This window comes from Choristoneura fumiferana, chromosome 4, assembly GCF_025370935.1.
Source record: "Choristoneura fumiferana chromosome 4, NRCan_CFum_1, whole genome shotgun sequence".
Lineage (NCBI taxonomy): Eukaryota > Metazoa > Arthropoda > Insecta > Lepidoptera > Tortricidae > Choristoneura > Choristoneura fumiferana.
In genome coordinates, this window is record NC_133475.1 from 6,620,745 (window position 1) to 6,633,629 (window position 12,885).

Genomic DNA, 12,885 nt, shown 5'->3' on the forward strand with positions numbered 1-12,885 from the left:
ACTTCCAGTTAGCCATTTATTTAGGATACTACTAGAATCAAAAAAAGCTATCGATTACATACCTGACAAAGGATTTAAAGCTAGTAGTATTTTCAATAATCACAATGGATATTGTAACTTATAACTAATACTCTAAGGTTGAATTTCCAAGTCAATGCATGTGGTAGCTAAACCACCTCTGCCTTTTTAAGAATCAACTTGCAAGATTCGATTACAGACAAACAGACAACGGGACAGGTGAAACTAAATAAAAGCTTGTACTTGTACTAATTTCCACTGTTGAATGAAACAAAACCTTGAAAACTACTGTTTATTCGATATTACGTTACAGTTCACTTATTCTAGTATTGCTATGTTCTCAAGTTAGTTTTAGCCTTTTCCAATATCTCCTTTTTGATCTTAGGATAGTCTGGATGTGCCTTGAGGATGTGTCGACATACCACGATGCATTCAGGGTACTTTTTGAGCTTGAGGTAAGCGTGAGCGAGCTTATAACCAACGGCCAGGTCGGTTTTGCCACCGAAAGACCAGGCGTTGTCGTAATTCTGTGCAGCGCTTTTGTAATTCTGCTCTTTTTCTGCCAGATAACCTGTAAATAACGTTTATGAATACACGCGTTATCACTAAACGGTTGGTTAAGGCTATTTATACTAAAAATTAACCAGTTGTCCCTGGTGGTGCCCAGATAGCACAAAAGGGAATATGCATTGAACAAAATTTTTATCTTAAATTACTTAGTGATACTGTAAAATAAAACGAATGACGTAAAATTCATCAATATCAGTACCCTTATTGTAAGTTTTCGGTTACAAAACACGTCTCGATCGCGTTCGCGTTAAAGTCTCAATTTATATGGAAACACGAACAGCGTCTCTAGCGGAACGTTTGCGATATTCGTGTTTCCATACAAATTGAGATTTTAACGCGAACGCGATCGAGATGTATTTTGTAACCGAAAACTTACACAGCACAGCACACACAGCACAGTTGAAAAATAAGGATACGAACGATTGGATTCCCTCCCTCTCATTCTAGAAAAATCAAATTTGTCGAGCTGTGACGTCATTCATAGTGCATGTCGAATATCTCTGTCTATTGACAGTTTAAAACGTCAATGTCGTAGTATTTTTCTTGTGTCAAATAATAAAGATAAATTTGAACAAAGAAAAAAAGAAATGCTGGCATTTTTCTTTTTACTTTCGAGAAAAGCATCGTCAGATTCTGAAAATTACCTAAATACTGGTAAGCAGCCGCGCAAGACTGGTTGTGGTTGAGGATTTTCGTCAACAGTTCTTTAGCTACATCCAGTCTTCCCGAACTAACTTGGCCATCCGCCACTTCCAACCAGCACCTATAAAGTATTAACGACGTTGTAATATAATAAGTAACTAGAAAAGTTCTGACCACAGTAATTAATTTAGATATTATATACCTTTCCAAACCAGCAGCTTTTTCGGGCGTCCATGTCACTGACGAAATGGTCCTCTTCAATATGTTTTTCGCACGCGTCGGCTGCTTTAAAATGTTGTAACTATAACAACCGTAAGACACAGTGAATACGGTACAATATTGATCTGTAAGTTTAGTATCCAGTCAAGGAAACTGAATCACGTACCAGGGTGGAACCATTTAGTAATCAATTTCGCCGATTACTTTGGCAAATGTATAGGATGTCAACATGACACCACCACCTTGTTCCACCTTGGTACGTTTCTTCGACTGCACATGTCGGCGGTATACAGCTAGTGGTATGGAGTGAAGTGATATCTTACGCGTTCGCAATGGCCAGAATCAGATATGGGTCGTCCTGGTGACTCTCATCAGTTACTATGGGCAGCAAATCTTGTAGGACGCGTTCAGCTTGGCTCTTCTGCTTGGTCGCTAGCTGTATAAGCGCTTGCAATGCCTTTCGTTCCGCCGGCGCTACTTCTGCTAGCAGTTTTTCAGCCGTTTTGAGCGCTAGCATTTTCGTGTCACTGAAAAAACGATTATTTGCGTGGTGAGGGCTGTTAGCAAAACAGTCAGGTCACAGCTTTACCACACAGGATAAAAGCTCCCGATAACACAGATATGAATAGGGAATATTACGCAAAGGTCTGCGCGGGGGGCGACACTAACACAAACCGCGATGACAACGTCAGTTCACTTTATATTTTGTCGCCATATGACGGATCATGAGCAAAGAGTATTAGTACCATTATTACCTATAGAAAACTGTTTACGGTTTTTGCTAGTGCTGCACTCTGACGCCAGAAAATTGCAGTAATATTCCCTACGCGTGTTTGCTTAACTGATACCATGAAAGGGGCTCCTAGACGGGCCATATTTTCACTGCAATATGTGGCCGGCAACTATTGGTGTCCCTGTCTAACATGTGAGTAAGCACCAATAGTTTTGGACCACTAGGAGCCCCGTAAGAAACCGCCATTCTTTTTAATTCACAAGCCTGATTTTGGACCACTAGAGCTGGCCTTGTCGCTGGCTTTGTCGGGTGACGAACGCTAAAAAATAACCAAAAACGAATCGGCACCCTCGCACCTAAGAAGTAACAAATACGCATTATGCCGCCTTACACTTTTAATTTTACTTACTGTGTGTGTGTTAGTGTTGTTGTCGTGATACTATCGAGACCTTGAAAATCATTCAAGTACCCATAGAATAAGTAATACTATTGCTAAAGATCAATAGTATCGATAGTTTTGCTCTATCGATAGTCGAACATTAGCAAAAGTATGGATAGTATTTACTAAGTTCAATAGTATCGCCTTATTTTCACTATCAATACTATCGATAGTATCGTCAAGGGTTGATAGTTTCGATAGGACTATACATCTAATACTAATGTTCGACTACCGATAGAGCGAAACTATCTAGACTATTGATGTTTAGCAATAGTAGGTACTACTTATTTTTCATCAATCGATAGCATCGATAGTATCGACTTTTTGATGCGATACTATGGATAGTATTGACCAAGTTCAACATAGTATCGCCTAATTTTCACTATCGATAGTATTGCAGCATGTCGATATTTTCGAGACCTATCGCGCTATCGACTGATTTCTCAAGGTCAACTATCGATAGCGAAACTATCGCTATCGCAACAACACTGGTGTGTGTTACTTATACCGAGACCACTCCTGCACAGTGCTGGCAACCTGGTACAGTAAACGGCACGATAGTTGGAACCCAATATCGTATTACTTGCTCACATTTTTGTCAAACTAGCGAGAGGGTAATATGATTTTAGATTCTAGTTCCGTGTCGTCTACTATAGTTGTACTCACGACTCGTCGCTGGCGGGGTCGCCGAGCGCGGCGGGCGCGTGCTGCGACAGACACAGCAGCACCATGCGGCGTGCGGCGGTGGCGCCCCACCGCGCCGAGCGCCGCGACTGGTTCAGCTGCCGCAGCGCTGCGTTGGCCTTGCCCGAGTATACCGAATACACTCCTGCGCAGTACTGGTAGCCTGGTAACAATCAAATGTGGACAAGAACAGCGAATCGTGCCAACGAAATGATGGCAAATTAAAAAAATATAGGATTGGCAACACGTTTCACAGACATAGGAGGAATCTGCTAATTATGCAATAAATTTCCAGTCTTTTTATGTTCATCCCTTTCACCAAACTTTAACATACCATGGTCTTCCTGCTCTCCTAAAGCAAGCTTGGCAGCTTCTAGAGCCGGTTCCGCGTCAGCCAGTTTGCCGCGCCGCCACTGCACTTCGATCAGTTCAGCGAGGGCCTCCCAGCTCGTCGGCTTCACGGACAGGATCTGACTAAGATGACGCTGGGCCGTCTCGAGATCCACCTGGCAATTTAGGAAATAGACATCACCCGTAATATTATCAGATCAGATAAGAGAGCGTTGTTAAAACTGTCAAAGAATCGCCATCCATTTTCCGTGGGTTTAGGGTTCCTAAAAAAAGCCATCTAAATAGTTCCAGTAGTCATTAAGAATCATAGACTTTTTTTACGTAAAACTGACTGACCCGTGATTTACCCCTACCCCTGATGAAAAATGCAGATGAGGCCAAAGGTTTGTCTCACTGACTCTGCAATAGCCTATTTACTCTATAGCCTCGAAGAGTCCTAGGTTAGGGCAGTCCTACAGGAAAACCAAATTTTCAACTAAACTAAAACCGTAAAACCGGTAAGCAAATTAAGGTATAATGTTTAACATAGTTACCTTCCGAAAAGCAAGATCAGCCATCATAACTGCAGCGGATTCGTTATTCGGGTCGGTATTTAATAGAATGGCACAAGTCTGTTCACATTTATCTGGGTTGTTCATCTGAAAACGGTGGTGCAGATAATATAAAAATATTTTTGTTCTCAATTAGATGTCATTATTTTTAGGTACTGAACTACCAACTATCGTCAGGTTATACTTACGTGTGCATACAGCTTAGCAAGTGCTAACAAAGTATCAGGATTTCTCGGTGAATGTATCAACGCTTCGGAATACAGATTGCTAGCAATCGCCGGTTCTCTCGCCGACTTCACCTTCGCCAAACAACAGAGAATATTCGACAAGTCCCGCTTCTCTTCTTGTAAGTCTCCTCTTGAGTCAATCTCTATTCTTTTCACTATAGAGGCCTGCAAGTCTCTTGCTTCAGTGAGAATTAAGTGAGTGTTTCCCGCTGTAGGGTTTTTAAGTTCGCGGCTGTTAGCTTGGAGCAATAAAAGGCGGACGCGACGCTTCAGAGAGGTGATGTCTTTCTCCTTATTGTACACCTCATTTAGTTCTGACGATATCATTGAATCCACTTTGTCATGCTGTTTCAACTGTGAAAAATAAAATAAAGGCTAATTTTTTGAACAATAAACAGGCAAAACAAAATCCCTTTGTCCTTCTGTTTCATTTTGTATGTAACCTGTTAGTTACTATGTTTAACTCAAGTACATTTTACCAAAGAGTAATAATTACCTTAATCAGAAGCTCTAGGTGTTCAAACCGAAGTTCATCGTCATTCAAAAGTTGAATGGCGGATTCGTAATGCATAGACGCTTTGTCGTATTCATGCATTTTTACCAATGCATTCCCTAGTTTTTTAACTAGCTGTATATCCTTGGGATTGCTTTTTAGAGCTGCTTCATATGATTCGGCTGCTTGTATTGGCTCTATAAAAAAGGAAAAAACTTAGTTTTTTCAGCAGTGGAAGGGCACAAAGACTGAATAAATACTACTCCTACCTACTCCGAAGTTCGAAAATCGAAGTTCGTATCTTACCGTCCCTCTCGCTCTCGTGTTAAATAGTATAAGTGTCAGAGGGACCGAACGACACAAACTTCGATTTCCTAATTTCGTAGTACCCAGCTGTATCTTACCATGTATGGACATGTAAACATCACCCATCATTGTGTGAGCATCAGCCATGGGATGGTTGTTGACTACCTCCTTAAAACAAGTTGTGAACATAGCACGATCTTTCTTCTCCTTCAGATAAATATGTGCCATCTTACTGTGAGCTTGGAAGTAGTAAGGCTGGCCAGGTTTTATTTCATTCAGGATGTCAATGGCACTATCAACATCGCCTTTCTTAAGAGCTAAGTCAGCTCTTGCTATAAGGAGGCGACTTTCTTCAGAGGTGTAAGAGAATTCTTGAATAGCTTCCTGTAAAATTATTATTATTAAATTAATTCATGCATATCATACAGTAATGCAGCTGATTTAACCATTATCCTTTTTTATTGTTTGAACATTCTTACCTGCATAGTTTTTCCAGCCTCAGCCAACTGCCCCAAAACAGTTTGTATTTCAATAATTTGCAAGTACAGTGTTGCCTTGTCAATGATATTTAAATCTGACTCAAACTGGCGATTAACATTGCTGGCAACATTTTTGCTCGTAGTTATTTGTAAGCTTGTGTTGAAGCTGGCCAGAGCGTCCTGTAGCTGATTGGCACTTTTTAATATGACACCATTAAGAAAGTGGTACATTGCACTATCTCTCACTTTGAAATTGTAGCTTAAGCACATTTCTAATGTCTGTGCGGCTTTTGTAAAGGCTTGCTGTTGTATGTAAATCTGAGCCAGTAGTACTTGACTGCCAGCATGGGTATTATCTAGTTCGCCAATTTGTTGAGCCAATTTCAGAGCGTCACTTGCATACCCAAACAGAAACTTCAATTTGGCTTGTTCATACAAGGCCATTATCAAACCAGGACAAGCTTTGCAAGCTGTCTCAAGAATATTCACACAGCTTACAACCAAAGGACTGGCTTCTTGAGAATAAAGTAAATAACCCACAATAACAAAGGGCTTCTTTGGCAAATGCTTTTTGTACTCCTTACAGACTTCAAGCAGAAAATCTGGATCCAGATCTTTAGTATATGTAAGGCCAAAGGGATTTCTATTGGCTAAGGACAACTTAGATTCAAAAGCTGTGTTCAGTAATGCAATAGCTGTTATGGAGTTCTTGAGATTCAGTTGAGCTGATAATAAATACAGAATGGGCACTTTAGTTGAGCCTTGCATTTCAAACAACAGCTCAATTTGCTGAGCAATCTGGTCAGTGGGACCATTCTCATGCATCTGACAAAGAGTCAGTCCACATAAAGCAGTTATTGAGTTGCTATCAATTTTACTAGCTGCTTTGAAAAAGCTTAGAGCATCTTTGTACTTTCCTTGTAGAATGCACTGGTATCCAACTTCGCTCAAGTAGTCAACATTGTTGGAATACATTTCAGATGCATACTGAGCAAATCTGTACACTTGCGACAATACAGCGCTTGATCTACCACAAACTCTAGAAAATATTTGCGTTGCATTATAAAACTGATACCCATTGTATGTTTCTTCGTTTTCCAAAACAGTGAAAAATCTGTTCAGTTGATCAGTAGCCTCAATGTAATCAGAGTTCTTGCATAAAGCAATATAAATCCTTATTTTTAAAACAATAATGTTATCACATTCCATATGGAAAATTCTTTCCATAGTGTCATACACTGCCTCCCATTTTTGCAAAGCAAATTCATTTTTCAATTTTTCAACTAGTGGAACCACCTCTCCAGGGCTGCTTACTATTAGTCTGTTTAGTGTAAGATTGGATGCTTCATGGTCTTTAGCAAAATATTTGTATTTAGCCAACCCCAGCAAAGCTTCTACATTTCTGTCACTCTTGCTTAGCGCTAACTCCAAAGAATCTAATATAGATACTTGCATGTCTCCTACATGCATGTACATGTCATTCCATCCCTTCAATATGATAGCATTCAGGCTGTTAGGATCCTTTTTCAAGCACTTATTAATATATTCAGAAGCCTTTTCATACTTCCCAGCTAACGATAGAAATAGTCCTGCATAATAGTAAGATGTTGCAGTTGCTTGCTTCCTTTCTTCTTTAAGTTTTGCCTCTAGGCCATACAAAGCATCCTTCTCTAAAGAACTGGCAAGCTTATATCCATATATAAGGGCTATTACAACAGCTAATTGGATATCCCGATCTGATTGTAGGGGAGACAACTCATTGATTCCCTTTTGAATTTGCCCCTCAAGAATATTAGCAAGCCCATGGTAAAAAGAAAACTCTGTTGTATCAGTGAACTGCACAGAAGCCATTTTGGCTATATTTTTAGCTTTTCCATAGCATTTTTCTCTTAAATAATAATTAATATTACACCGATGCCATGCAACCTCCATTATGAATCTATTTGCTTTTATTCTAACTGTAATTTAACATTCAGGCCTTTGTAATCTGAGATGTTATTTTCATAATATTTAGCCAGAAAGTGGCATTGACAGATTACATCCAGCTTGTTGTTTTTGGCATGGTCAAATGCATACTGTTGAAAAATAAATGGTAAGTAATTGAAATAAGGAGCAGTGTAAAAGAAAGAGGTAATAGCAAAATAATTAGCAACAAACCTTAGCTAGCAGTTTTCCCACGCCTTTCCCTTGAAATGCTTGCGGCACATCTGTATGCACGAAAGTTATACCTTTTCCACTTTGTTGATAAGCTAGAACTGCGTCTACTGAAATAATGATGTAAATCGGACTAAATAATTAGTTAAAACAGTATAATCCCGGAAATAAAAATGAATTAACATTTTACTTACTGCCTCGAAGTGATACGCTAAATTGTTGCTTAGCAACATTGTTGACAACTTTGAGGCCTTCCGTAGAGAAAGCTCTTGCCGCTGCCCTTGTTATCATTCCAGACATAAGAAAAAAGTAGATTTGTATAAATCAAGAATGAATCTAAAACTTCCCTGCGTCGTATTAATACAGATGCCAAAGCAGTCCGTATTTTATTTATTATTATTGATAACTATCTTGCTTGGCAGTCTTTTGACATTGACATTTTGTTTAGTCAATATGTTGCTAGCGTAGCTACGCTGTTCTACACAGAATGTATTAAGTATGCTATTCAAATTACAACTATATTACAAGACCTCAAAGTTAATTTTATTTCATTTTGTTTTTAGCACGAAACCATGTTACATTTAGCGTCACTTGCTTCAGCTCTATTCCATCTTTACCGCCAAAAACAAAACTTTAAAAGTGAAGTAGGTATTAAATATTATTATCGAAATAGTATGCAACCTCGCTAAAAGATTTAATTGGCGCCTGCTGCAGTCGTAACTTTTAGACTGGTTACAATAAAAAATAATTTAAGTAAGTAATTATTTATTTTTATAGTGAACATATACGACTAAATATTCTATGAATATTTCAAGAGTCAACTTGTTGCCGTTATAAGTATCGAGCAAAAAACGGCAAAAAAATCACGTTTGTTGTATGGAAGCCCCCCTTAAATATTTATTTTATTCTGTTTTTAGTATTTGAAGGGTACACGGAAAGAACATGTCTAGTCACCGAAGCATAGCGGTTTAAAGTTAGTCATCACGAACAATACCATGGTTATTTATTTCTTTAAAAGTAACATATATATTGCTTTCAGATATCCTTAATTCAATGGTAATTCATAGTACTTTGCGACCTCCACATTTTGAGATTAAAATCTCAATTTTAAAAAAAGGTGACTAGACATGTTCTCTCCGTGGACCCTTCATTTGTTGTTGTGGCCACAGTTATACGTAATCTGTGAAAATTTTACCCGTCTAACTCGTTTCATGAGATTCAGCCTGGTGACAGACGGAGGGACAGACGGACGGACAGCGAAATCTTAGTAGTAGGGTTTCCGTTTTTACCTTTTGGGTACGGAACCCTAAAAAAGGGTCTTGATAAACAAACAAAAAGTTTTCGTTTTTCCTTGTGATTGTGAGGTCGGAACCCTAAACACCGCGAGAGATATTAAAAGCGTTTTTCTAAATGAATGAATGAATGAATGAATGAAAGATTTATTAGAAACACACAATGCAACAACATTTACAGAAATTACTTAATATAATAGTAGGTAAGTATGTTAATGCCTATTACAGTGTTGACTGTGGTCTCTAAAAGGAGTCCACTCAGCATGTGTCGCCGCAGATAGTGCAACGACGCTGATTTCAGTGAATCCATATTATTATAACAATCACAAAACATAAACGTAAATAACTTGCAAGAGAGAAGTGAAACACAACAGAAAGAGCAGTGTTAAATAGCAGTATTGAGTTGAGTTATGTTTTAATATAAATAAATAAATGTACGAAAATACGAATACGATTATGAATGTATGAAATATAAACATAAATATAAATTATATAAATATGTGGCTAAGTACATAAATTAATAAGCATTTATTGCTACAAACGCCGCGCCGGCTAGTCAAAAAATGCTTGTTCGTTCAGCAAGTGGAGTTTCAATTTCGTCTTAAAGCTGACCAGTGAATTCGCGTTTCTAATAGGTGGCGGGAGGTTATTCCTATATCTAAATCTTAGCTATAGCAACAAGCAAAAAATAGTGTTAAGATTACTGCATACAGAAAAATGGGTTGGGTGTTTGACCTCAAGCGCCGCTGGTACAAGCACCTTTTTTTGGGTGCCCAACTGGCTGACTGGTTGGCCTTGGCTAGCTAAAATGTTGGAAGTGTCAAAAAAATATAGTTCTATGAGCTATAAAGCTAGGTAGGTACCTAACGTAGGAGTAAGTTCGTAACTGTGTATTATTGTGTCATGACGTAGGTAATCGAATTTATTAAAAATATAAAATTAAACGTTTAACGTCGATTCAAACTATACAAGATGTTTTAAATTATTCGGAACATTTTTTCAACTATTTTTTTAACATTAAACTACCGTGAGACTCATATTTAATGAAATAAACACACGTCTTAAATCGAGTTTTAGCTGAACATGTGTGCGTTTTGTAGCAGCAGCCGCCGTGTCGTGTGATCTTAGAGGAAGGGCTACAAATTAGCCCGAAACATGTTGAGCTAAACTAAATTTAAGACGTGAGTTATCCGGGCTTAATTCATGAAATATGGTTAGGTTAGCTTAACTCAAAACCCTTGTAAGTATGTAATTGCTTTTCATCAGAACTTTTGTTCCACGCTTCTCGCTATTGACGCCGTACACATACCTGAACACCGACCAATATAGATACTTACATACCTATTTATCATCAATTGTCAAAAACGGGCAGTCGGGTAAAAATAAAAGGGCTCTTTCCTTCCCTTTGGGGGTTTGGATTTTATTCTATTTCATAAGATAAGGTACAGCCAGTTGAAGCCGTGGTGGCCTATTGGTTTGACCTATCGCCTCTCAAGCAGAGGGTCGTGGGTTCGAACCCCGGCTCGCACCTCTGAGTTTTTCGAAGTTCATGTGCGGAATTACATTTGAAATTTACCACGAGCTTTACGGTGAAGGAAAACATCGTGAGTAAACCTGCACAAACCTGCGAAGCAATTCAATGGTGTGTGTGAAGTTCCCAATCCGAACTGGGCCCGCGTGGGAACTACTGCCCAAGCCCTCTCATTCTGAGGGGAGGCCTGTGCCCTGCAATGGGACGTATATCGGGATGATGATGAAGGTACAGCCAGCCTCAAAAAGTAGCGGATCACTTTTTTACTCTGTCGCATTGACACATTGAAAATCGTACATGCGTTTAGTAAAAGGACAAAGTACGAAAGTGTACAGCTTCTTTTGATGATGACTGTACCTACAGCAAATAGGTAGGTAATCGTAAATACCCGTGCAGCAAGGTTTTAAATCTCTTAAAAAAAACATAAAAATAGTATGATTTAATCAACTTCTGTAATTCACTTTCAGACGCACCACGCAATAATTAGGATGCACCGCGGCGTATCTAGCAACTCATGAATGACTCAACCGCAGGTCCTCCTCGACACCTTACGCTTGTAGTAGTCGTTAAAAGAACACCGAAATGGACTGCTTAGCGGTAGCTAGTGCTATCTTTGTTTGATTAGTTGTAGAAGAAAGAGTTGGCGTGAGTGGTTGAGGTGTTCATTTGTTGATGTTTGTAAAGGTTCGCGAGGCAAGTGCGCGGGCGCAGTCGCACGCCGGGCGCAGTGCGCTCCACGCGCCTACATCAATTCATTCGTTTCGGACATACGAAGCTCATATATCTTTAAGTGAACTGTGAAGGACGTGTGTGATATTAATTTCACATGGGATAATTTATTTTTATGATATGATATTGTTATTACCACGTAGGTATACCTATTACTTAAAAAGAAGAAAAGAAAAATACTTTTAGGTACTTAAAAAGTATTTTTTTTATATTTTTAACGTAATTTTGTTACTACCAAAATGTGTTTAAAAAATACTGTTTTATCTGTATTACTAAACTGCAGTATTTGTTAGAAGTAAAGATTGTGGGTAAGTAGTAGTTCTTATCCAGATGTATTATCCAATTCACCTGCTTGTCAGTATTCAAAAGATCTCATCTTTATACCAGAATGCTTTTATTGGCAATTACCCACATATTACAATAAAGATACAATTTTGTTATCAAACAAGCTCACGCTCTAATGAATAACACAGCCTCGGAGATATACAATCATCAATCATTAGACTCGAGTCATTAAACAAAAGCGCGGCAAAGCTTCAACGGCGTTCTTAATTCAAATTTAATTCCTCAATCGTCTCGTTTTTTTTTTGCTAAAGGATGTTTATCTTTTTTTTGTAGCCAGTGTTTTAGACGAATTAGTAAAGTGAAGTGACTAATGTGCTAGTTCTGTGCTGGGTGGGCGAGCTTATGGGGCAATGCGTGTCCCGGAGTCATCCGGGCCCATACTCGTTTTCCCGACATTATGACGCCGAAAGCCTTGCTAGCAGCATCAGCGGCTATAGACATACTTCGAAAGTAAGTAAATGTGTGTAATTATAATTAATAAGCTTTACCTGATCTGGTTGGCTGGTTCCATGCCTGATTTTTTCCACTCTTTTTGATTTTGAGTAGTATTCGATCAGTTGTCAATGTCATCCTGTCATCTGATCTAGGTTCTAAAACCTAAGTCTAAAACTGACCATGTTACTTATAGAAGTGGTAGATTAAAAAAAAGCGAATGTTGCACGTAATGTTCTGCTAATACCTAAGTAATAAATAAAATACGTTTAATAAAAAAATATGATCATTTCAGTAGAACAGGTAGGGTCCGCCGTAGAACAATCAAAGTACCGGAACTTATTAACGTTCTACGGTGAAACATTTAGGTAAGTATAGTTTTTTCCCTTGTTTCACTATGACATTTTGCGTGAAAGAGTTCCACATGGTGTCACGATTCAGGTATTTCTAAAGGGTACGGTCGAACAATTTGAATCATGACCCGGGGTGGAACCTTTTAGTAATCAATTCAATTCAATTCAATTTTTGGGATTGTAATGGCCCCATCGAACGATGCGATGATTCCGCCAATGTCGAGGTTGGATAAGACACTATAACAGTCGACTTTAGGTCGAGTACGGTAGAGCTGTCCTTGTTCGGTAGAATACCAGCCACAACCAATCTAAAACAAGAAGTAACAACCTGCCACCA

General features: G+C 38.7%; 1 protein-coding gene across 1 annotated transcript; it reads right to left on the minus strand.

The window, feature by feature from the left end:
• Window positions 1-296: 296 nt before the first annotated feature.
• LOC141427361 (tetratricopeptide repeat protein 21B-like) lies at window positions 297-8,297 on the minus strand. The gene is made up of 13 exons (XM_074086701.1): window positions 8,061-8,297; window positions 7,870-7,976; window positions 5,713-7,787; window positions 5,332-5,617; window positions 4,931-5,124; window positions 4,396-4,788; window positions 4,190-4,294; window positions 3,640-3,811; window positions 3,288-3,468; window positions 1,773-1,976; window positions 1,433-1,531; window positions 1,233-1,351; window positions 297-589 (listed from the first exon to the last, which is right to left on the minus strand). Exons 3-13 carry the CDS (start codon window positions 7,642-7,644, stop codon window positions 351-353), a joined length of 3,924 nt encoding a protein of 1,307 aa, XP_073942802.1. The 5' UTR covers window positions 7,645-7,787; window positions 7,870-7,976; window positions 8,061-8,297; the 3' UTR covers window positions 297-350.
• Window positions 8,298-12,885: the final 4,588 nt, after the last annotated feature.